The sequence below is a fragment of the Leptinotarsa decemlineata genome, unplaced genomic scaffold (genome assembly GCF_025532065.1).
Source record: "Leptinotarsa decemlineata unplaced genomic scaffold, Ldec_3_MD MMD2_tig00000505_RagTag_RagTag, whole genome shotgun sequence".
NCBI lineage: Eukaryota > Metazoa > Arthropoda > Insecta > Coleoptera > Chrysomelidae > Leptinotarsa > Leptinotarsa decemlineata.
Window position 1 is genome coordinate 15542014 of NW_027412549.1, and position 26894 is coordinate 15568907.

General features: G+C 34.7%; 1 protein-coding gene across 8 annotated transcripts in view; it reads left to right on the forward strand.

The window, feature by feature from the left end:
- Rgl (Ral guanine nucleotide dissociation stimulator-like) overlaps window positions 1-26547 on the forward strand; it is a 159580-nt gene extending 133033 nt beyond the window's left edge. For all 8 annotated transcript variants that reach the window (XM_074174068.1, XM_074174069.1, XM_074174066.1 and 5 more), the window contains exons 3-9: window positions 5401-5660; window positions 9929-10084; window positions 12199-12343; window positions 14080-14366; window positions 14471-14829; window positions 21470-22081; window positions 25741-26547. In XM_074174068.1, coding sequence (XP_074030169.1) covers window positions 5401-5660; window positions 9929-10084; window positions 12199-12343; window positions 14080-14366; window positions 14471-14829; window positions 21470-22081; window positions 25741-25877 — 1956 coding nt within the window. In that variant the 3' untranslated portion in view covers window positions 25878-26547. The remainder of the gene's footprint in view (window positions 1-5400; window positions 5661-9928; window positions 10085-12198; window positions 12344-14079; window positions 14367-14470; window positions 14830-21469; window positions 22082-25740) is intronic.
- Window positions 26548-26894: the final 347 nt, after the last annotated feature.

A 26894-nucleotide genomic window follows, 5' to 3' on the forward strand; every position in this document is an offset into this window, starting at 1 on the left:
TCGTCATTTCGTAGCTGCGGCCATTTTAGATTTACAATAATACAGAATTTATTAAATCGTATTGTCACCACAACTAAATGTGTGTATAGTCGAAGAAACCGATATAGTAATTCTTAAATCTATCGGCGAACTTAAAGGCAAAAAAACCAATACAAAGAAATAATGCCGCTACGAACCACTCCACGTGGACTGAAGAATTGGCGGTTCGTATTGGATAATTTTTACAAACCTAGTTTTATGATTAGCTGAGGAGTCATAAAGTTAAATTTGAAGTCATGTCACGGTGACCAATAGAATTTGAGGATGGTTAGAAGAGTCGTGTTGTCAATGTTCAGTTCAGGAACTGATCGCGATTTGAGTGTTGAAATTCGAAAATATATCAAGTTTGGTTTCGAGGGAAAAAACTATTACAAGCAACATCAGATTTGGCCGAAATTTCTTTCTCAACTGTACTTAAAATAGTCAAAAATAAATCTTATGAACGCAAAACGCGATTTGATGCAGGATTTCCAAAACCTTTAGATGTTCATCTAATACAATCATTAAAAAAAATATACGACTGTTACAAAAGCAATGAAATTCCTACAATTGAAATCATAAGGAAGAAATTGAATACTTCCGGCCGTAACGTAAATTGCTGTGACAAAACTCTTCAGAATTGGATAAAAGAAACTAGGATTTCGATTTAAAATAATAAACAAACTTCAAGCAGTTATGGAAAGCAGAAGAATAGTGGAATTGCATAACAAATACTTAGAACAAATAACTAAATATAGACAAGAACAACGGCAAATTTTCTACTTGGACGAAACTTGGTATGACACTGACGACACAGTTACGAAAGGGTGGATTGATGGTTCGAGAATGTGTACGCCTAACATGCCTGCAAACAAAAGGATCGCTACTAATCATTGTGCATTGCGGAGGAAGTAAAGGATGGGTTCTGAAATTGAAATTATGTGGAAAAAACTTGAGGACTGCAATGTTGACTATTATAAGAACATGGAAGCTAATATTTTCGAGGAATGGTTTGAAAACACATTGATCCAAAATTTGGATGCGAATAGTGTAATAGTTCTTGATAATGCTTTCTATCATTCGCGATAGCTCAGCAAAGTACCTACCGAATAAAAATTCGAGAAAAAATGAAATACAAAGTTTTATAATGGATAACAATTTTTATTTTTAAGATAACTATACCAAAAACCAACTACTTGAAGTTTTACAGACAAAAACATTTGAAAAAGTGCATGCCCTTGAGAGTATTGCTGAAAAGTATGGATACTGAGACTTCCTCCCTATTTTAGTGTTTTCAATCTCATCGAGATTTGGGGAAACAAAGCATCAGGCGTGAAAATAATTTTCCAAAATTTGATAAGAAGAGTTAGCTCTCTAACTATTTTATTAAAAGGGAACTGCTGGAAGGTAGCGGGCACTATATCGTTTACTTGAACTATACCAAATATCAGATTCTGTCAAAAGGAAAGGGGTCAAACTTTAATTACTAAATTTGACACAAACAAACGGGATGAACTAAATAAAACCGTTTAATAAGGCCGAGACTATAAAAGCAAGTTCTTCAAAATGTATGCATAAAACTTTGATAGAGAAGTGAACATTCCAACATTAATATCAGAGAAACAAATGTGCTGATCTTGAAAAGTCGCACAGTAATTAACGACATGTGTTTTATATACGAAATTTTGTTATCGACTGCGAAGAGACATATTTGACGTAATTGAATGTAAACAGACGGACCAGGGTTAGCAATGAAATTTTAGAGTGTCTCAGAGAAGCGATAATAAATCTGTACATATTGCATTGATATTTTTAGCAACTCGACATCTGTCGTTAAGGCTGCATTCCGTTATTTGACTACTTCATATCATGACTAATTTTATGTGAGTGTTGGATGAACTTAATGTAATTTGAACTAAACGTTTTTTGAAGAAAACTGCTTACAAATAAGTATTAACCAATACAGTGAACTGTCACAAAAAAATGAGCAAATTAATACTCTGCTAGAAGATTTAAGGCTGGTTTCTCGTCTATTAGATAAAATGTTGTTCGAAAAACTAAAAAATTACAGGCAACCATCGCAAAACGCCGTCTTTTAATGGGTCCCTTCAATGTTGGGAACTGGAAATAGTCGTTGGGGAACCAAATCTGGCGAATACGGTGGCCGAGGCATGATAACGTATTGCTTCTCGCAAGCAGCGCATATCTTCGAAATAATGGAACTCCTGATGCGTTACGCCACGATAATCGAGGAAAACAGGTAGTACGACCTTGACATTCGATCGAACTTGTGCTTTTTTTTAGTAGTGGCTCTTCTGCGCTCTTCTATTGGAACGGTTGGACTTTGGTTTCCGAATTCCGAAATTAACTTCGCTGCCACAAGCGTCATGCCCAAAATTTCTACAAAAATTCCTGGCATGAGCCAACCGATATGCCGATATTCTCAGCAACTTCTATGATAGTGATTCGACGATTATCCATAACAATTTTTTTTCACTTTCTCAATATTGTTGATGTGATGGAACGTCCAGGGCAAGCGTCGTCATTCACATCTTCTCGACTCGGAGTACAATCACCGTATGCCACTGTCAACATTTCAAGTATTTTGAACACTTGATTCCATTTTTGACACAAATTCTGACGTACATTTTTTGAATCACTTTTTTCGATGGCGGAAAATCGCGAACACGAAAAACACTTTTAACTTTTATCCCTCTCACCAACAAACTGAACATGCTAAACAGCTGAAACTGTGAACATGCTCGAGTCGAGTGTACTAACTAGAAAAATCGCTAATCGAATGTACGCAGCCCGTGAAGTTTGAACATTCACCTTATCTTTCGAACAAACCTCGTAAGTAACTCAGTCCAGGTGTCTTTAATAACCATTTACCCTACTTATGACTTGTTGATAACTTCTGCGATAAAGACATGTGAAATACTTCGTGGAAACTACAGTATTCACACCGTCTGTGGCACGAACTCAAATTAAGTGTTTGTTTCTCGGTAATGTGACGAACTGCTCAAACATTAACGTTCGCTAAGCTCTCTAAACTCCTTTCGGTCTCTCACTTCTCGAACAAAATTAGTGAGAATGAGGTCTATGAATATCTCGCGAATAGCCTCAGGAGTCAATATACTACGAGGGCTGGTAGTTAAAATAATATGTCAAGAAATTAACGCTACCGAATTTTGAATTGGGGGCAAATATGTTTATTTGCGAGGAAGTTCAATACGAAGGCATTTACAGGAAGCAGTTTCCAGGGATAACGACGACTACTTGATATAAGTTGGGATTAATTTTTTAAAATTTTATTTTATTATTCAATATATTTGCCTTCGAGGGCGATTATAGCGGTTATTCAATTTATCGATACCATTTTATAGTACGATATGTCTTTAGCCTCAAAATAGGCGGCCTAGTCTGCAGTTTCTTTGGTGCTCCTTCTGCCTTGTTTCCATGGATCTTTTGGTATTGCCGAGAGGTATATCCCACAAGTGCATGGTATGCGATAGACCCCTGCTGCTGAAAGTGGATCTCTTTTGTCTTGAGTCGTCCTGAGTCTTTGGTGTATCTTCCTGGTGGGTTTGAAAAATGTTTTAATATCACGTGTCCCCAATACTTGTCCATTTCTGACTGTGACTCTATGGATATACAGAGTGGTCCAACGAAAAGTATGCACCTTGCTTTTCTCCTTTTTTTTGTAACTTAACGCAAAAATGCTCGGACAGGTCAATTTTGCTTTTGAGGGGGACACATTTTAGATGTATTTTTCTACCTGTGCCGTCAACCTCCTAGCGAGGGTGAGTAACAACCCTAAAATTTTGAATGGAAAGTGGGGTCGAGTGATATATCATTATTTGGTAATTTATACCAAATAATTTCCAAGGTTGGTACTTCATTTTTTTGGTATATACCATAAATTGTTCGCCGAATCACATCTTTTGTAGCACCATCAACGTTTGCGAATTTTTTATTCCTTTGTTTTCGTTTCATTGCATGGTCAATGACATCCCCTATTTTAATGACTCGAAGAACTGTCGAACGAGATAGTTTCGTTAACTCGCATATTCTATTCACAATAGCAGTCTGTGAAGTGTGACAGTTTTCCTTCTTCAAGCGTTCATGAATATTTAAAATTACTCCCTGAAGTTGAACATGTAAATCCTTATTTTCAAATTCCGGATCCCTGTCGATTGGCACAGATTCCTCACACGTAATGTTATCATTTGTTTCAAAAGGTCTCCAAAAAGCCATATAGATGAAAGTACCCAAAAACACTAAGATTTTCACAAAAATCGGTTTAAACGATGAGATTGGAACCTTTGATGTAAAAGTTGAAAACTTTTTCTAAAGATCAATTACCCTAACACCAAACTGATATTTTTGCACTCGACGCTCGTTTCGCTAACAAGGTTAGCATCTTCAGGAAAAGAAAATGGATACTGAATCTGAAGACAAGGATTAGCTGTTTATATACCTAAAGTTTTTTGGTCCGATGTGGACTTTGTCTGTTAAATGATGATTATCCTAATTGATTTTTCGGTAATTAACTAGTGGAACAACTACCTGCAAATTAATTTGTCCGCTTTTGAATCTATTGTTGACAAATTAATTTGCAAGTAGTGGTTCCACTAGTTGATTACCGAAAAGTTAATAAGGATAATCATCATTTAACAAACAAAATTCACATCGGACCAAAAAACTTTAGGTATATAAACAGCTAACCCGTGTCTTTAGATTCAGTATCAATTTGTTTCTCCTGAAGATGCTAACCTTGTTAGCGAAACGCGCGTCGAGTGCAAAAATGTCAGTTTGGTGTTAGGGAAACTGATCTCTAGAAAAAGTTTTCAAAAATCGGTTTGCAAAACCACTCACTACGTCACCTAACCCCGCGAACACACGGCACTGATAAAGAAATATTGTGAAACGGACAAAAAATTAGTATTCAGCCAGTCCAGCTAGCCGAGCCTTTATTCCTCAACTACATTTGATAGCACGTTTACTAACTATCTGGGCGACTAGGCTACACAGGCAAGAAATGTTTATGACTGTACTCTTATTTTTATTGCCGTTCCAATTGGGAATGGATGACTATACGGAAGTTTATCCAGTAGAGTCGAAAGTGTCAAACAGTCGAATGCTTTCGAGAAGTGTCACAGAATACGACTGTGTGACTCTTTTGTGAGGAAGCTGGGGATTGTGTTAGCAAATGTACTGATGGCTTGAAACTATTTTTCCTAGATTATACCTTTCGATGATCGTTTCCAAAATGTGGAATTGCTTCGTTTTTATTTTGAAAATCAATTAATGTGTTCCTCAATTTGAATGAACTGCACTGTGTTACAATTTTTAATAATATAAAATCCATTTTATTTCTAGGATTCCGATGACGAAATTTCCCACCTAGAATGGGAAACGGTCCGAGTGAGATTCGTGAAGGCGGGTACTCTCAAGAAACTAGTCGAAGCTCTCTCCACCGACGACGGCGAATTAGAAACGACCTACATCAATGTGTTCCTGGCTACTTACCGAAGTTTCTCTTCGCCCAAGGAGGTGCTCAAATTACTCCTCCAGAGGTACGCCGACCTCTGTGATGGACCCCAAAATGGCAGGCCTGATCAACATGAACAACACAGAAAGTAAGTGTTGGCTAAGAATTTTTCGAATATTTTTAGATCTTACCGACCCTGTTTTCGAATAAAGATCATATACAGGGTGTCAGTTTGAAAACTTCCCACCTTTAATATCTTCCTTCCGGTAAACAATATGAGGTATCGAAAACACAGATCAATTTTATTGTCAAGGGGGGCACTTTCAAGGACTTACTGTAGTTCTCGTGGTTCATCCCCCTAGGATCCCTCCTAGAGATAGATGGTACCCTTAGAATTTTAAATGGAAAGAGGGGTCAAGTGGCACATCATTTTGATTGACGTTTTATTCTGTTTCCTGACTTATCATTTTTTGATGAGCATTTTCCGAAAAATAGCGTTCTAAACTAACAGAAGTAATTATTAGTACGCCTATGCCAAAGGTTCTCAAACTTATTTTGTCTACCGAGAATTAATTATTTTCTAGTGCCCCCCAATTTTTTTTACTTTACTACATCTTAAGAATCATAATCGCAGTCATTATTTCAATAATTAAATTATGTGTGTCATGTGAAAATAAGACTTTCCTATGAGGATAATGTAAAACACCATTTTCTAATATTAGGAAAACTTATCCATGTTATTGAAACAAACATTTCAATTTGAATTTTTAACAAGTTTGTTAATATCAGGCCCGAATTTACTCAAAAATAGCCGTAAGTCACCGCGTTCGGTAATTTGCAACCGATTTCTCTTTTTTGTTAGCAACCTTGCCACAGCACTAAATCCACGTTCACACAAATACGATGATGGGGGAATGCTATCAAAAATCGTTGAACGATGCACCACAATCCAGGATACAATTGCGGGATTGGCTTTTGTAGCCAAAATTCATGGTATGACATTACTGGCTGGATGGCGCGCGCTCTTTTACATGAGACAGCAGGCGGGCCTAGTACTTTCGAAAATGGAGACTAGAAACTTCTCGCTTCGTATTGAAGCTTACCGCCATCTACCGTACAGTTTCACTACTATCGGGCAGGAAATAGTTACTGTCAAGTCACCTAGATGGCGTTACACGAGGAAACGCGCGTTAAGCGTAAAGGAGCGGTAAAGTTTGTGTTAAAAGCCAAAAAACATGTTAAAATTAGCCATCGCTCCCCTAAACCGCTAACCGCACTAACACTATATGGTTCTAAATCTATTAAATATTTTTTCTTTCTTATATTTCTTTATGCTCCTCAAATCTTTGATTCGATTAGGCAATTTATTGTATAGCTTCATTGACATGTAATGAGGAGTTTTTTCTCTGTTATGGTTAGCCTATGTATAGGGAGCACGAAATCATTTCTTCTTGTTCCATAGGAATGTTGATTAAAGAACAGATGCCTATTTTTTAATACAAACATTAAGAATTCATTAATATAAAGAGCATATATCGTCATTATCCCGTTATTCTTGAAGACATTTCTACACGATTGATTATCGTGTAGAATGATTACTCATCATTCTGATTGCTCTTTTCTGAATTATAAATATTTTATTTATATTACTATTGCTTCCCCAAAATATGATTCCATATCTAGCTACAGACTCCAAATTGGAAAAATATAAAATTTTTACCGATTCTTTGTTGAGATATTTGTGAACCACCCTTAGTCCATACGAAATTTAGCTCAATTTGTTAGCTGTATAATCAATCTGTTTGTTCCATTTCAAGAATTCATCAATATGAAGTCCTAAAAATTTGGTGTCTTCTGAATATTTTATAGGTATATTTTCGATATTCAAAGCTATCTGTGATTGATTAATTATTTTTAAAAAGTATAAGATTAGTTTTAGAGTCATTCAAAATTAATCTATTCTTAGTGAACCATTCTTTTGCATCAACGTTTCCATACTTGTTTTTACTACTTCAGGGTATGTTTCACGGCCTATTAATAAATTAGTGTCATCAACAAAGACTGTAATTGAATTATGTGTGTTTGAATGATAATATAAATCGTTTATGTAGATAATAAATAACAAGGGGCCCGCAATGCTTCCTTGGGGTATTTCTACTTTCACTGCCGCATTCTCAGATTTGTATGTTTGACCATGTTTGTTAATAGTTACTATTTGTTGGCGATCTGATAGGTAAGATTCAATCCATTTCAGTGAGTTTCCTCTTATACCATATAGTTCTAGTTTTTTATAAGTATCTCGTGATTCAAGCAGTCAAATGCCTTTGGCAGATCTAAGAACATACCAAGTGCTAAGTATTTTCTTTCCATTGAGTTTGTTATATTTTGAGTAAATTGAAATATTGCACTGTTTGTTGAAATCTCTCGCGTGTATCCGTGTTGGTTATTGCTAATTATATTACATTTATATAGAAAATTTGTTAATGTTATTTATTACACATAGCTAGCTCAAATAATTTTGCAAAACTTGGTAGAATATTTATAGGTCGATGGTTTTCCATAAGATCAGAATCCCCCTTTCTATAAATAGGTTTAACTAGGGATAGTTTCAGTCTGGAAGGAAAGACACCAAATTTCATGGAGTTATTTATGATATATCATATAATTTCACTTATGCTTAGTATACTTTTTTTCATCAAAGAAGTGGGAATTTCATCGTACCCACTAGAGTGTTTATTTTTAACTTTATGTGATAGTTCTATTACCTCTTGAGGAGATATTGGCTTTGCTAACATTGACTCAAAATTATATTTTATTGAACATTCGAAAGGAATATTTGGGAGGGTTGATATTAATTCTGGAACAATTTTAATCAAGTATTTGTTATAGTCATTCACAATTTTTTCTGGATCCCCTTGTAGTTGACATTGGGATTTTTTTTCTCTTCCTGTTAATTCTGAGCATATTGTCCACATTCATGTATTTTTATTATCGGAAGTCTTTATTCTGTTCAAATATTCATCTTCTTTAAATTTTATCAAGCGATCATCATATTCTTTTTTCACCTCATTATATTGGTGCCGACTTACTTGATTATTTTCATATAAAATTATTGTTTACATTTGTGTATGAATTTTGTGGATGAAATAAAGATTATGATTATGATTATCAAAGATCGCAGCTTACATGAACTGTATCCAAATGTATGGATAGCAATGCGCATTTTATTAACTATACCTGTAACGGTTGCTAGTGGGGAGAGCAGTTTTTCTAAGCTTGAGCTGATAAAAATCTATCTGCGATCGGACAATATCGCAATCCCGATTGACAGACTTGGCAACTTTATCAATCGAGAATGAAATTGCTGAAAACCTCGATTTTTTTTATAAACGGTAATTTCATTATACCTTTTTCCTTTTTTCATATGGGTTTAAATTGCACTTAGGGGGCACCGTATAAATCTCGCCCCGGGCGCTGGTAGTGCTAAAACCGGCACTGATTATTGGTCCATTATTTCTAGAAGAAAACTTGTCTGGCAATCTGTACCTTGAAATGCTTGAAAAGACTATCGATCCTCTTATAACTCACCAGCTAGAAACTCGAATGGATGCAGAAGGTAATGAACTTTTGCAGGAGGATCTGTTACATTTCCAGCAGGACGGTGCTCAACCTCATTGTTTTCTTCCCGTCCGACAGTGGTTAAAAGAGAGATTTTCGGGTAGATGCATTAGCAGAAGGGGAGCAGTTGAATGGCCGCCGAGATCACCGGATTTAACAACCTTAGATTTATTTCTTTGTGGGCATCTTAAATCCGTTGTTTATAAAACACAACCTTCTGATATTGAAAAACTTGAAAGACGAATTACGGCAGCATGTCAGTCAATTCCTAGTGAAGTTATAAGTAATGTTAGAGAGGGGAGTTCGAAAGTGACTTTATTGCTGTTTAGAGAAAATGGGCATTTCAAACAGTTTATAAGATAAGCGTAAGTAGATTTTACATTTGAAAGGTCTTTCTTGCAAATTAAATTTTATTTTGTAAAATGATGATAACCAACAAATGAAAAATCTCACGCGTGATACATTTATTCCTGTCATTCCAGGGTTGGAACGGTGCCAACTACTTTTTTAACCATTTTCATTAAAAGGAGTCTTATACAATAATTCATCTCAGAATAAGCAAATTCAAATTACATGTGTAAGTTTAGAACGCTATTTTTCGGAAACTGCTCATCAAAAAATAAAACGTCAGAGTATAGTTGGAAGCAGAATTAAACGCCAATCAAAATCAAGAAATGGGAAATGTCTCGAGAGTTTTAAAACACATTCAAAAGATTTCATAGAATCCTGGATAAGAGTACAATACCAGTTTTTGAAAACGTTGTTTCTTTTAGTACCAATATTTTTATTTTGTTGAAGGACAATTGTTTCTGCCCTCCATGTATGGCTTGATAGTTACCCAGAAGACTTCAAAGATCCTCCTAACCATTCAGCACTTCGCCAATTACTGAATTTCTGTGAAGAATACCTGCCATCCACTGAACTTGATTCCAAAGTTCGTCATAGGATAGAACGGTGAGTTTCTTCTTCATCCAAAAAACCTAAAAATGATACATATGTACGATGGGGGACTATTTACATTTCGAGAACTGGCAACATTGATGTTTGTAATTGGTAAAATGTGGCAATGTGGCAAAGTTTGACATTTTTTAACATAAACGTACTCACAATGGGAAATGTTCCTCCTGACGAAAATCAAGTAGTTTTCATAAAAGAGCTCTAAAACAACGCATTTTAAACTTATCATTTCAACCTTTTTCTTTAAAAAAATATTCAAATACTTAAAAAAGATAAGTGAAATAATGCATTCAACATTTAAAGGGATTCGTTTCTATTTCACCATTTGGCAACATCGGTTATAGCTAATAAAGGATAATGAATGTGTTACCTGTATGAGACAAACAAAGATGACATATTTCAGAGGCGTGCTGTTCTTTTTACTTATGTTCCGAGTTCCGAGACATTCTGTGACATGACATTTTGTGCACCTAACCTGTCTTCCTCTGTATAAATAAATAACAAAACAATTGTTGTTTATGTGGCTTGTGGAGGTGGTATTGAACTATAATTTATATTTTTCCTTAATTGTTGATTTATAAAGATAATTTTTCTTTTTTAAAGTAGAATATCTAGGTACGTATAAATTATTTCAACTTGATATAGGCACTGTTGCCAATATGTGAATTAGAAACAAATCCCTTTAAAAATTAAAACCCAACATTTGAAACATCAATTTGAATACTTTTCGCAGTGAATTTGAAAAACTCATGAATTGAATTCAACTTTATTTTGTTCAAACTTGCATTTGCTGTAATAACCCAAATTGAGGAACGTTCCCCATTGATGTGCAAGCAGTTTTTGTTTTGTTTACAGTGAGTTAAGAAGAACAATTTGACCAAAAAATGGAAATTTCAAGAGAATTTTTTCGTTAGATTATTTTTCACAACTTTCGATGTGGATTATCTTAACAAGAATGTTTCGATGAACACAGTTCTTTGTATGGCGATAAAGTACCATCAAAAACCACAGTATATCCAATCATAGACGAATCATTCTCCATCACGACAATGCGAGCTCTCACACATCTCATCAAACAGGTGAATTTTTGAGCAGTCAAAACATCGAATTGATGATTCATCCTCCGTACAGTCCTGATTTGGCACTCATTGACTACTTCTTGTTCCTGAATATCAAAGGTAAACTGCGTGGTCAATGATTTAAGAGTGCCAAAGAAGCAGTTGAAGCGTTCTATAACCATGTTTTGGAGGTGTTATTCGTTTGCACAAAGGAGGCGACTCTAACAATCCTGCCGATTTTAGCCTATTTCTTTGCTACCTACCCTTGCTAAAATCATAGAAAAACTTGTTAATCAATTAATAATGATGTTTGTGAATAAGCATAATATTATTAATAGCAGTCAGTTTGGGTTTCAGAGTTTGAAAAACACGGAAGATGCTATGTTTCATCTACTGGAAAACGTTTATCTCAATTTAAATAATCGTGAAGTAGCAGCGGCAGTTTTTTGCGATCTTTCAAAAGCTTTGGATTGCGTGGATCATGAAATTCTGCTGCGAAAACTAGAAGTGTATGGTTTTAGAGATATATCTTTGAAATGGTTCAGATCATACCTGTCAGAACGTACTCAGAAAGACAAACTCCCGGACAACATATCCCATCTCCAGACAGTTACTTGTGGTGTTCCACAAGGATCGGTTCTAGGTCCAATTCTCTTCTTGGTATATATTAACGATCTAGCCCGCATTAATATAACCGCAGAAATAACCCAAATCGCTGATGACACTACATCATTTTGGCATTGCAAGAAGTGATTTTAATCTCTTGTCATTCAATATCTCAAAAACTAACATCATCACCATCAAGTGCTCCACACTAGATATCTATCTAGGTACTCAATTAATAGAAAACAAAATATCAGCAAAATTTCTGGGATTACAAGTTGATAAAAATAATACATGGAAAATTAATACAGCCATTTTCATTAAAAAATGTTTGCTATTCCCGAAATATAAATAGTACCACTCGTATGTCGGTATCAATATATGATGTTATGAACTTTCAGTTTATGATTGAAGTTTTTGAATCGTTCAACGAACTTAAATTTTTTCCAGATATACCAGAGAAGCATACATAGATCCGCTCTTAGCACCACCTCCTGCTTTCGCGATGAGATCTGTAGCGGCAGGTTGGAGAGTGTATAATTTACCCGATGTACCTGTACGTCACTTTGCAGAACAACTCACCAGAATGGATGTGGTAAGTGAACGAATGAACAATGTCTTCATGTTTATCAAGCTTCAGATTTGTCATCACCGGAATTTCAGTGTCGACTTTCATGACCAGAAGTTGAATGGTTGCTACCTTCTAAGTTTAGAGTCTTGTTAAGGCACAAAAAACATCAAATAAAAGGCTAAATTCTGGAAAAAAAATTAGGAAATTTAGTCGTGATGAGGATAGAATTGAATTCCAATGTTTGCATAGGTACTTTGACTAAAAGCCAAATAAAAACTGCCTATGATAACTATCTTGTTCACATACAAAATATGTAGTCTAAGGCTCCTAGAATATTCTGGTCATATGTTCACTCTGACAATAACAGCACAAGAATACCAGGATCAGTAAGCTGCCTAGGAATCCTCAGGGCTTTGTCGATGACTTCAGTAATTTTTTGTGAGGGTATTCAAAATCCAGCTCACTTTTGAATAAAGTTTGTAAAGTCGACATTAATATTGATATTCACTTTCATCCCATTCAAGAAAATGAGGTTATATCTGTAATAAAAAAACTAAAGGACAAAATGGTCCAGATATGATTCCTACATTTTTATTAAAAGATTGTGAAGTGTGCATTGCTTATATGGTTGCCTTGAACTTCTTAACATATGAACAGCTTGTCCGATATTTCACACCGAACATTTTTGAACACAGTAACGGCAATATCTCTACAAATATTCATTATTCTCTGGCGTATATCCAGTATTGAAGCAGGTTCAGTTTCGTACACCTTTTGCTTCAAATAGCCCCATAAAAAAAGTCCAATGGTGTCAAATCTGTCGAGCGGGCTGGCCAATCTGTAAGACCTCGATGGCCAATCCAACGACCAGAAAAAGTAGTATCCAAATAGTTCTTTACTTGTTTGGAGTAATGTGGTGGTGCTCCATCTTGTTGGAATACAATATCCATATCGAATTCAGTAGGATTCGCTTCGGCGATTTCAGTGATAAGAGGGTCAACACTAGTTTCCGGCATATTCAAAATACACTTCCCCTGTTGAATTTTGATTAATAAATAGAGGTTTTACAATATAGTTTCAAAATATTTCTGACCAAACGTTATTTTTTTCTGGATATTGGGTATGTGTTTCCTGGAAAACGTGAGGGTTGGTGTCACTCCAATAACGTTAATTTCGTCTGTGAACATTGCCGTTTAAAAAAAATGTACATTCGTCACTAAAAAAAATATTGTGGAGATAGGTAGGACGCCTTGCAATGGTTTCCGTCATGATTTTGCAGAATTCTGTTGTTCTATCAGGGCCATCTTCAGTTAATTGGTGTACCATTTTAATTTTGTATGGATGATTCCTATTCCTCTTCAAAAGTCTCCACACAGTAGAAGGAGACACCTCACAAACATTCGCGACAGGTCAGGTCATTTCAAGATGGCGCCCAGTTGCCGTTCATGAAATAAAAGGAGGGACATCAAAGAAATGCACTGTATTGTCCACAAACCTTCATAATCTTATTAGTGCTAGAGACATGTACTCAATTTAGGTAATAAGAATTATTTTTTTCTTCATTCATTTCTCTTTGTTTAAATTTTAGCATTGCGAATATAATTTTGTAGTGTCATATAAATGGCTATTATTATTATGATTGTTATTATTCAGAGTCAGTTTCTCCATTATAAAACATGGATATCTAGCCATAACCGTAGTTCCCACCAGAATTCAACGTTCAACAATAACTGTTTTTTGATATAATAGCTTGTTTCTAGGATTTGTTCAAAAAGCTGGTTCCACATCAATGCCTAGGTGCTGTCTGGTCAAGAAGGGACAAGAGCAGATCGCATGATGCAGCCACCGTACTAGCCACTGTGAATCAATTCAATGCGGTATCTTTTCGAGTTATATCATCCATTCTAGTCGAACCTGGGCTCAAATCTAGTGATAGAGCAGCAATAATATCTACATGGATTGATATAGCACAGGAACTCCGCTTGATTAAGAACTTTTCCAGTCTCAAGGCTATCATCAGTGGTTTGCAAAGCAATCCTATATACAGGTTCGTTATTTTTTTTCAAGTTTAGTATCTCTAGTAATTCAAGTTTTCATTATCTGCGATTGATCGATATTTTCGTAGATAAGCAATGGTTTGAATTATTTCAGGCTGCAGAAAACCTGGCAGGCGATTCCAAAGGAAAAAATCGAAATGTTCACCGAACTGGCAAGGATTTTCAGTGAAGACAACAACCAAATGATACAGAGGGAGTTGTTGATGAGAGAGGGCACCGCCAAATTTGCAGACACTTTCGGAGAAAACGACAAACACTTGCAGAAAGTTTTTCAAAAACAGAATCATCACACGGCCAACATTTTTTTCGGCACCATACCTTACCTAGGAACCTTCTTGACTGATCTTACGATGATTGATACAGCCATACCTGACACAATAGGAGATGGTCTAATCAATTTCGATAAGAGACGAAAGGAGTTTGAGGTTTTGGCTCAGATAAAGTTACTGCAAGGTAGATATTTTGAACGTTGTAATTTTTGCGTATTGAAATTTTTATTGATGATTTCACCGCAAGGTCACAACTGCGACCTGTTGATTTTCAGTTATTTATGCACTTGATAAATGAATATATTGATTTATTGATGAATAACTTTAACAACTTTTGCACTAAAATAGTGCTTAATTTTAATATCTTATTGAAAAAAAGTTTCTTTCAGTTTGTACCATTTTAGAAGTCATCTTATGAATTGGAAGGAATATATTCCTTGTAAAACCTAGTAAAACCAATAATGATTGAGAGTAAAGCGCGATGCCATATCTAAATTTTACGTTACCAATTTATAACAAAAGCAAAATATAGTAAGCAGTAGAGTTGTAGGTTGTGGCAAATTATAGATAATACACAATACTAGTATGATTAAAAGGTATTATTTATGACAAAAATCAGTAATGAGCTTGTAATGAGTAATACTTATACATTTCCTGATTACTGATCAGTTAAAATTCATTATTTTCTGTATAGTGTTAGATATTTATTACAACTAGTGGCAACGCTGTACGCAACGATATTTCTGTCTTTGTCACTTTACCGTAACTTCCATCTCATCGTTGCAGTCCTCACTAATGTACTTGAAGCCATGGGCGTATCATTGGTTTGTGAATTATACAGCGTGAATTGTACGTTTTACAGTTAAGTTAGTCAGCATACGACGTGTTGTGATAACAATTGGTGAAAATAATAGTGCTAATAAGTGTTTAAGCGTTACATAATTATATTTCTACACCGTTCTCAAACTACTCAAAAAATGGGAGACATAGTCGGGCCTTCCACGTCGAAAAAGGTAAAACGGTCGGAGTCTCGGTCAGTAAGAGAAAAACAAATTGTACTGCAAGTATTTCACTGTCTTGAAAGAGATCATCAGCCACCAAAAGATGACTTTGTGCATATGTGCTGTAATTGTACGTGTGTACCTCCGAATAACCAACCGGGCATTTCTACATCATTAAGTTCCACAATTACAAAAGATAAATTAGTTGATATGTGCTCTGATTATACCGGTGTACCAAAATCATCGATTTACAAAATACTGAGAGAAATTCATGGGGACGTACAAACGCCAAAAACTAGTAGCGGAAGAAAAAAAATCACAGTTGATGAAGAAGCCAAAACCAGTATACGCAGAACTATTCACAGTTTCTTTTTCAGAAATGAGCTGCCCACACTACAAACAGTTCTGGAGGTAATTAGCGATCATGAATTGGTCCCAAAAATGGGTAAAGAAACTTTTAGGAAACTTGTACACGAAATGAAATTTACGTACGGAAAAGTTGACAGGAAAAGCATTCTCATTGAACGTCAAGAAATAATAGCATGGAGAAGAAACTATCTAAGAAAAATTGACAAATTTCGGAAGCTCAAAAAAAATTGTACTTCATGGACGAGACATGGGTTAACCAAGGACATACGGTCAAAAAAGTATGGCAGGATGGTAATATAACAAGTGCACGACAAGCCTTTATTGAAGGTTTGTCAGTTGGGTTAAAACAGCCATCTGGAAAAGGTAGTCGTCTGATAGTAACGCATATAGGAAGCGACAGTAGATTTTTACCAAATGGTGAATTAATATTTAAATCTAAGAAAACAGGCGACTATCATGAAGAGATGAATGCGGAGGTGTTTGAAAAATGGATGACAGACCCAGGTTCAACTTGTGGAAACTGGGTCTGTCATCGACATGGACAATGCCCCATACCATAGTCGAGATTTAGAATCATTACCGAAACAATCATGGAAAAAAGCAGCAATTCAAGAATGGTTAATTAATAAGAACATCCAATATAACAAAGATAGTTTAAAGGCAGAACTACTTCAGCTAACAAAATTACACACAGACAAATATAAAAAATTTGCAGTGGATGAAATGGCGTTAAGTCGTGGAATTACAGTTTTAAGGTTACCACCATACCACTGCGAATTAAACCCAATAGAATTAATCTGGGCGCAAGTAAAAGGATATGTGGCACGAGAAAACAGAATATTTAAATTAGTGGACGTGCAACATCACCTACAAGAAGCTATTCGAACTGTTTCTGCAGGAGACTTGAAGAAATGCATGCAGCATGTTTTAAAAGAAGAGCAAAAAATGTGGGACGTAGACAATCGTATTGAACACAATATTGAACCAATCATAATTCACTTTGATGATAGCGGTAGCAACAGTGACGAATCTGAGGTTGAAGACTAGACGAAAATTTCTACATTTACATTTATATTATATTCTATTATCAAAAATTTGTAATTTGTATTTTCTAGTACCCCTGACGATGAGTTTAAGTTACTCGAAAGCTTGAGAATAGTTATAAAGAGTTCACTTATCAATTGCTGCAACCCAATAGTGAAAAAAACTTATGTATATATATATATATATATATATATATATATATATATATATATATATATATATATATATATATATATATATATATATATATATATATATATATATATATATATATATATATATATATATATATATATATATATATATATGACTACAACGATTAGGTAAATTACGATATTGCAAAGTTTTAATGAAACAAATAAAAAATGTGTATGAATATTTTAACTAATTGTACTAAGAATTTTTCTTTCATTCTTAACCCTCTCAAAAATTAATAAGCACGCCCCCGATTTGCTGTCAACTGGGCTTACTTCTACTCTCAATCATTATTGGTTTTAGTATAGAGGTGGAAACGAGTACATAGGAGTTTTTTTTTGATCCTGTATTTGGAACAGTTACAAAACAGTTCTTTAACAGTTCTCACAGAACGAAAAAGAAAAATCCGTGTTCCCTTATTTGTGGTGGTGGCATTTATTTTTCCTTAGTTATCACAGTTAGAATTATTGGAATTACAATTAGAAATATCACAATTGTAGATGAAATGAATGATCAAGAACTCAAAATTATCAACCGAAAATAATTTTCCCCTCAATATGAACAAATGTAAATACTCAAAATACACCCTTAAACATAATGTTATTTCTCATGATTACTGCAAAAATAACACACCTCTTCAAATGAATACTCATCAAAGGGATCTTGGTGTCACATTTGACCTTAAACTGAGTTTCTCCGTTCACTATGACACAATAACATGCTCAGCCAAAGGATGCTAGGGCTCATTTATCGTAACTGTAAGAACTTTTGTAACAGAGACAGTTTTTTAACTCTTTTCAATGCATACGTCAAATCTCGGCTGGAATATGCCTCCCTTATATGGTCACCCATATACAATGTCCACATAAACAAAATCGAGTCTATACAAAGAGGCTTCATGAAATATATTACTTACAAGCTAGAAGGAGTTTACCCTGAACAAGGCATCGACAACAGAATATTACTGAATAAATTTAATCCATTATCCCTTCAAAACCAAAGAACTTACTACTCTATAATTTTCATTTATAAACTAGTGAATAATCTGATTGACTGTCCCAAACTACTCTCCCAGTTCAACTTTCATGTTCCACAAATCAATTCTAGAAATGAACTGACTTTTTATCTACCAAATTCTAGAACAAACATATTACTCAAGTCACGAGTTGTTGCAATGAGCAAACTTTACAATCAACTCTGTGAAAATCTCGACATTTATTATGAACCTATTGGTCAAGTTAAGAACCACGTTAAGAAACTTTTATACTCTAGTCAAAATACATGAGCCCAAATTGAAAGTTATTGTATCATGCGAGCTTAGTACTACTACTGTATTACTGCTGAATTGTTTTTTTTGTAATACACCTGAACTATGTTTTTACTTGTTAGCTCTATATCTGACTTATGGTTTTTTATTCAATTACACTCCTAGCTAGCTAGCTCCACCCAGATGATGAGATTGAACAAATATTCTTTAGTTTCTCTATAATTTCTTTATAAAACAACTGATCTATATCTAGAAATGTTTTATAGTGGTCTCAAAATATATTATTTTCTATTTAGGTGTATGAGGAAGATTCTGTGCTCTTAAAACTCTGAAATATCTCCCAAGATTAAAAGCTTATTGACAGAAACACAGTAGGTTCATTTATCCAAGGCCTTCGATTGTATAGATCACAATATTTTGCTTCGCAAACTTTTCAAATACGGTATACGAGGTAACACTTATAACTGGTTCAACTCATATCTTGAAAACAGAAAGCAGATAATACAACTCAACCAGAAAAACAAAACAGTTAGATCATCATTAGGAGTCCCGCAGGGTAGTATTGTGGGCCCAATACTATTCATTATTTTTATCAATGACATCAGCGAGGCTACAAAAAGTGTAAAGTCTGCTCACCTAATCAACTATGCTGATGACACCAGTCTCCTGCTAACTGGTGCCACTTTACCAGATATTAATTATCAAGAATGGATGTAACGTAATCAAACAATGCAAAGAATATTTTCTTGAGAACAAGTTAATTCTAAATGAAGGAAAAACTTACTGCCTCATATTTAAAACCAACAACAGTTTAGAAACACCACATCATGTAACACTTGGTAGTGAAAAACTTATTTGAAATACTTCAGTAAAGTTTCTGGGAATCAGCATTGATGATACTTTCAGTTGGACAATTCAGATAGACAATATATGCAGTAGATTGTCTTCTGTAATATATGGGATAGGGGTACTTAAAAAATATGTTGATCTCGAAGTATTATTAACTACTCAATCATGAGGCTAGGAATAACTGTTTGGGGTTCAAGTAATGAATTATTTAAAGTTTTTCTGTGTCAAAAAAGAGTGCTACGAGTACTTTTCAATAAAAATTCTAGAGATTCCTGTAGGGGAATTTTTAGGCCGAATAAGTTGTTCACTGCACCAGCAGTATATATCTTTGAAACAATGAAATTTCTAACTGCCCACTCAAATCTTTTCGAGAAATACCATTAAACCCACTTTTACGAAACAAGACATAAAATTGCTTCTGCCTATCCCATTCACACTAAGACATTGTATGAGCGTAGCACCATCTATCAAGCGATGAAATTTTATAACAGAATCCCTCAAAATATACGCAACATTGAGGTTGTAGGCAGGTTTCTGAGGTCTTTGAAAGAATTCCTTCTCAATCAGGAGCCCTACAGTATTCAGGAATTTTTTCAAAATGTGTAAAAATGCAAAAGTTCCATTTGAATCAACTTTCTTTAGTCAAAAATTTTAGTCAGTGTATGATGTATCTAAAAAAGTGTGATGTATTTTAGTTTTTTTAGCATTTACTACTATATATTTAATTTTTGAGCTCCTTGTGTGATTTTTGACAGTCCATATTTCCTGAAGTGTATGTAGATTTAAGATTTTGTATTTTGTTGACGTACTTTTACAGACAACGTATTCTGCCACTGTGTTCATGTAGGACTACAAATACTCTGTAAAGTAAATAAAGATATCTATCAAATGCCTATTGAAAAAAAACTACTTCCCCGGCTAATACCACGCTGGACATTGATTTATATGCGACAGACATTTATGCAAGATACCTCACAAAGGTTCAATCAAGTAGATCACCTATCGACCGATTTCGAGGTAATACCTCTCATCAGTGCAGGAAAGATCCAGTCCTAGGCACACTGGTCGTAAAAAACTCAAGGACCAATAAACAAGGCCAATAAAATAAAAATAATCTGTGTTTCTGTTTAAAATCTGTTTAAAAATAAAAATAATGAAATAAATATTATTTGAAAAGAGGATGGAAATAAAATAGAATCAAAACACAAATGTACAAAAAAAATTGGGAGAAGATTTAATAAAATGGTACAATTTCAAAATTTACTAATACCATTTTCATATCTATTGGAGAAAACATGTCCCTCTATGAAGACATTATAGTATGAGTTCCAATACCTTGCAGTGCTATTTCGATCTGCCATAGATGTTATCTATGGTTTGTCAAAATAGCGCTATACGATGTCGTTTAGCGATTTTTGGCCAATTTTACTCTATGAATTTTGAACCAAAGCGCTGGCGAAATAGCCCGAAAAATTAACCATCTGTTTGGCAATTATAGTGTTAACGAACGCACTGTTTCAATATTGGTTTGCAAAATATCGTTCCAGAGATTTCAGCCTCTTAGATGAGCCCTGTAGGTCGGCCTACAGTTATCCAGTACAAGGATTTGAGGACTCTGGTGGAGACTGATCATTACAAATGGTGTGCGAGATGGCAGAAAAACTGAGCGTTAGCTTCCATGCGGTTTTTGATGGTTTAAAACGTAGGGGAAAGGTCAAAGAGCTCGAAAAGTGGGTGCCCTACGATTTTTGGCCAGAAATTGTCACATTTCGAGGTTTGTTCTTATTTGGTCCTTCAATCAGGACCAGGCAAAAACGGCCTTCGTCAACTTGATCGAACACCCAATTTTTATGCTGACAGAATTAATTGACCTGTGTTAGGTGGCAAAAGTACACTGATTCAAATAACCCTTTTTTCGATTGAATTAAGTAAGTGTACACTGATATGTTACAGTTTGAAGTAGACCCATAAAATCGGAAAAACATTTTTAATAAAATCTATGCCCTGTTAGATAAAATATGTTATATCTGCAGCATCATTTTTAAAATTTCCTTTTGTAGTTGAATATGGAACTTGAATTATATTATGTTTATTTTCAGGTGCTGCAAATGCCTATCATTTTTCTGAAGACCCGGCATTTGACCGATGGTTTGACACAATCCTGGTGTTAGATGACAGAGAAGCCTACCAACTCAGTTGTCAGATCGAACCGTCAGCAGGTACCAACAACTGTAAAACAAAGAAACGTACTTCGGGCCACCAGAAAAATGACTCGATTGCAAGCACCTCAAGCAGCAATAGTTCCCAGTTTTACTGTGATATCGACAGCACTCCCAGTTCCCCTCACAACAGCATCGACAGGAAACTCAGTCCGTCACAGATGTCCAGTTCCAGTAGCAGCTCGTCCATACCTTCTCTGGACATCTCGTTGAACAGTTCACATTCGGGCAGTGCGAATAATAAATTGCAAGTGCCGTTTAATAATTCTGGGACTTTGAGTAATAACTCGCAGAAGAGCAGTCCAGATTTCTATATCATTAAGGTGACATACGAGACGGACAGTGTGGAAACGGATGGCATTGTGTTGTACAAAAGTATTATGTTGAGTAATAATGAAAGGACACCTCAGGTGATACGGAATGCCATGTATAAATTGTGCCTGGAGGGAAATCCTGATCAGTACACTCTTGCTCAAGTTCTGCCCGATAAAGGTGAGTTTGAAGTTTCTCACTTTGATCAGGTAAAGATATTATTCATGATCTCATAAGGTTCAATGAAATTATTATTCAGTTAGTGAATACTCTGGATACGTACGTAATCTTTATTATATTTATATACATTATTAGAGAACAGGTCACAGTGGTAAATGGCGTGAGACCAAACGCGAGAGAAATACATCTAGGTGTACCCCAAGGATCCATTCTGGGACCGCTATTTTTTATCATTTTTATAAATGACATTAAAGATACCTGCACTATGTCAAATCAGATGATTGTCTATGCCGATGACACAAATATACTTATGTCAAATAAAAATACTGAACAACTAGTAAAAAAGAGTAATGTGGCCTCTAAAGAAATAAGTAACTACTACTTAAATAACGGCCTCACGGTGAAGGTCGCCAAAACTTACCACATGCGTTTTCTGCCAAAAAATGTTGCACCCAATTCTGAGCTATACCTGTTAGTCTCTGCCAGTTCCATTCAGAGTAAAAAAACTATAAAATTTCTGGGTCTCACTTTGGATCAGAAACTATCATGGGAAGCACACAAACAAACATTGTGTTCAAAATTGAGCACTTCCTGTTATATAATAAGAAACTTAAGAGAAACTGTTTCACATGACGTTTTAAGAACACTTTATTTTGGGTTAGTTCAGTCAGCCCTACAGTATGGACTGATCTTCTGGGGTTCTTCCTGTCATTTTAAGGAGGCATTCCGTGCACAAAAGAAGGTATTGAGGACTATGTTCAATGCCCATCCAAGTTCAACCTGCAAACCTCTATTTGAACAATTTCAAATAATGACGCTGCCTTGTCCTTATATATCTCAGTTAATAATGTTTGTAAAGGAAAATGAAATAGAGTTTAAAAAAAATTGTGATGTTTACCAGCCTTATTCTAGACTTGGAGTATGCCAAAATTCACCAAATTATATGGGTATCAAATGTTTTAACAAAGTAAAGAGCTTTATTGACAATAATAACAACATTGATATTTCCAAAAAAAATTTACATCTATTTTCAATTGATATCTCATTCTATAGTATTGATGAGTTTTTAGACTTTTAGACTTTTAACTTTATATAGTCTACGTAGGTCTATCTCTCTTATTTTAGTTTTGTATGATCTATGTAGGTCTATCTCTCTTTAGATTTATACGATTATGTCTCTCATTATGTAAACATATATTGTGTATATTTTTTTTCTCTGACTAGTCCAATAAATGTTATGCATTCTGCAAGTCAACACAGTTTGTATAACCTTTGGTGATGAATAAATATGAATATGAATATATGAATATTATACATTACATACATATACATTATATTCTGACATGTTCTATTTCTAATGGGTCCTTTCAATGAATGAACCGATTTGATTTGACCTAATATTTGGGCAACCGGAGTAAAACTAGAGTTGAAAGGTTGAAATTTCCTAAAATACTGTAATAATAATAATAATAATAATAATAATAATCGTCTTTATTGTTACCCAGCTGTAGTTACATATAAATATTTAAATAAATTAGAGAGCTAGTTGCTGACATAACAAAAGGCGAAGTTCAACTTAGTTAGCACAAGTGCTACTGAGTTGTTCTTCCACGTTGGGCGCCAAATTCTTATACCGTTTCCCCACTCTTCTTGATTTAGAGTGAGTAAGTAGTATTTTTGCCCAGTTGAAATGCTCTTTATTTGCTCAGGCAAGGGAGCAGTTCTCTTTCTCTCTTATATTAGTGGCCTTTCCTTCCTACTCGGGCGCATTTGGTCAGGCTTCTCCTATCAAGGTTGACAGGAAATTCGTCGGGGGGCGCAGCGGTCTTGCTCGAAGCAATGCTGCCACCCATTTTTTGTTGAACTTTTTTTATCATGAAAACAACTAAATTTTTTATTAAGTTTCCTCCTGATCGGGAGACCTTTTGGTTTTCTTCCACATATACAGCCTCCTTTACGTGGTTATCCGAACCACTCCGGCCTGGATACCGGCGTGAATAAAGGAGACCCCTTATTCTTCTCTTTTCAAAAGACTCTCACACATTTCAATAATTACGACAATGGACTAACATAATACAAAACGGGGCCCCACGATATCACATGGCATCTGCGTACCTTCTTTGTGGGCAGACATTATCAGCACGTCCGTTCACTACCACAACCACTACAAAACTCCAAGGGAGTAGGTCGTTTTATTATGTTTTTGCCCAGTTGAAATGCTCTTTATTTGCTCAGGCAATGTAGCAGTTCTCTTTCTCTCTTATATTAGTGGCCGTTCCTTCCTACGACCAGTACAGCCTTCCTAAAAAAAAAAAACGGTCCACAGTATAACATACATCGGACACTTGAAACAGGTACTTAACTATATACATATATAAAAAATAACACATACACACATACATAAATATACATAAAGTAAATTTATCTTTAACTAGGATGAAAGAAATGCAGTAAAAGCAATAATCATGATAACAGTGTATCCCGTTCTGAAAATTCTTCTACGCTGTAATATCCCTTATTGGTTAATAGCTCCTTTATTTGTTTTTTGAATGGTATAATATGCAAATCTTTAATATTTCGAGGCAACGTATTGAATAATATTATGCCATTATTAGTGATTCCTTGAATGTCGATGTTTTATGTTTTGAAAAAGTTGATAAATGTCTATTTTGTGTTGCATAGTTATTAACTATTGATTCATCTCTCAGATTGGGTACATTATTTTATCACATGGAGCAGAGCTTTATATATGTAGATACAAGGTAACGTTAGCATCTTGTTCTTGCAGAAAGCAGCTCTACAGCTATCCCTGGGTGCAATATCTATTGTTCAAATTTTTTTTGAACAATAAAAACATGTTTTGCCCCCACAGAAGAACCCCACATTAATACATTTTGAGCCATATGTGAGTACGCCAATGAATAATAAACAGTCCTGATACCATCTAAACTGAGCAAGTCTTTGATCTGTCGTATTGCAAATAACGCTTGATTCAATTTTTTGCAGACATAATCGATATGGGGCTCCCAAGACAAGGTTTTATCTATAAACATACCAAGGAATTTGTCTATTTCTGAGAGTTGGATGTTGTTGAGTCTCACTGTTTTCCTTAACGCAAAGCTTAAATGTACTGTTTTACTTTCGTTCAGTTTCAGTTGATTTCTATCACACCAAGAAATCATGTCATCCATGACTGAATTAACGTTGTTTTCTAGCTCCTCCGCAGTATTTCCGGAAACTGTTATGGTCATCTGCGAATAGAATAATGAAACCTTGTTTTATACACTAGAGAAAAGCAGAGGGCCTAAAATGGACCCCTGAGGGGTCTATTTTACCATTTTACTTTATTTGAAAAATATATCACGACAGGTTTGGCTAACACAGTAGCTTTATCAACAGTTATTTGTATTCAACAGCGATTTGTATTCAAATCACTGTTGATAAAGCTACTGTGTTAGCGAAACATGTCGTGATATATTTTTCAAATGAAGTTTGTGGAGATCAAATCGTGAAGTATGAAATTTTTGGAATTGTTTTCCACATATTTTGTGAAAATATGGAGAAATAGAAAATCAAAACCTTTCTTTTACAATAACATTTATATTCATCCAATCTCCTTTTGAAGTATTATTTTTGACGGCGTTTTTTTTTACTTTCAGAGATGGTCCTTCCTCCAAACTCCAACGTTTATTACGCAGTAAACACTCAGTACAACCTGAACTTCATTTTACGTCCTAAAAAGACTGAAGAGAAGGACACTCCCGGAAAGAACTCGAAAAGTAAATACAAATTGTAGTTTTTGATATTGTATACGGAAAGGATGAACGTTTTATTCCTGAACAATTTTCGTAAAGTATATATTGGTGAACTCTTTGAGCTGTTTATGACAAATAATCAATGAAACAAATAACATCTGTGATAAAGCACAAAATACTCTCATCATCACGTTGTGTGGTAATTTTAATTTATTTAGAAAATGTAACAATGTAACTAACTCTCTTCGCTAACAAACTAATTGTTCAGTTTATTATTTTCAAACGTGCAATTTCGAGCAACATTGCTTTTTACCTAAACTGAATTTTATAAAACTAAAACTTTTGCATGGAGGAAGTAGATTTGTCTTCAATTTATAGATATTTTTGACAGAATTTATATTAGGTTCATTAGGTGTCAACTTTCTCATATAATTCAATGTTGAGGAATGTGTAGATAATGTATGTATTAATTGTAAAGAAATGTGTATTGATTTTGTGAAAAAGTGGTGTAATTGCTAGGACCAATTCCTTTTCCAACCGACCAATCTTTTAGCAATATTGTAATTTTTGATGCCTGAGTATCTCTAATATAGTGGAATTAATGTCAAAGCAATGGTTAACCCTTTGCTACTTAATTGTAAATAATTTTGTAATATCATAAACAGATTTATTTTTATTGTATTTTTCTATTAAAAACACCTTACTAGTGAATACAGTTTTTTATTTCAGGTTATCTGAAAGTCCACTGAAAATCCACAAATATACAATTTTGAAATAGGGAAATGATTTAAGAATTCGATATACAATAGGGACATACAATACAATACAATAGGGCATACTATACAATAGGGACACACAATACAATACAAGATACAATACAATACAAGATACAATACAATAAGGACATACAATACAATAGGGACATACAATAGGGACATACAATATAAAAGGGACATACAATAGGGAAATAGTTTAAGAATTCGACATACTTATACTTCATTTTTGAAGGCACTGCAGTATAAAAGCCCATCATGCATGCAAAACCTTCACAGGCATCA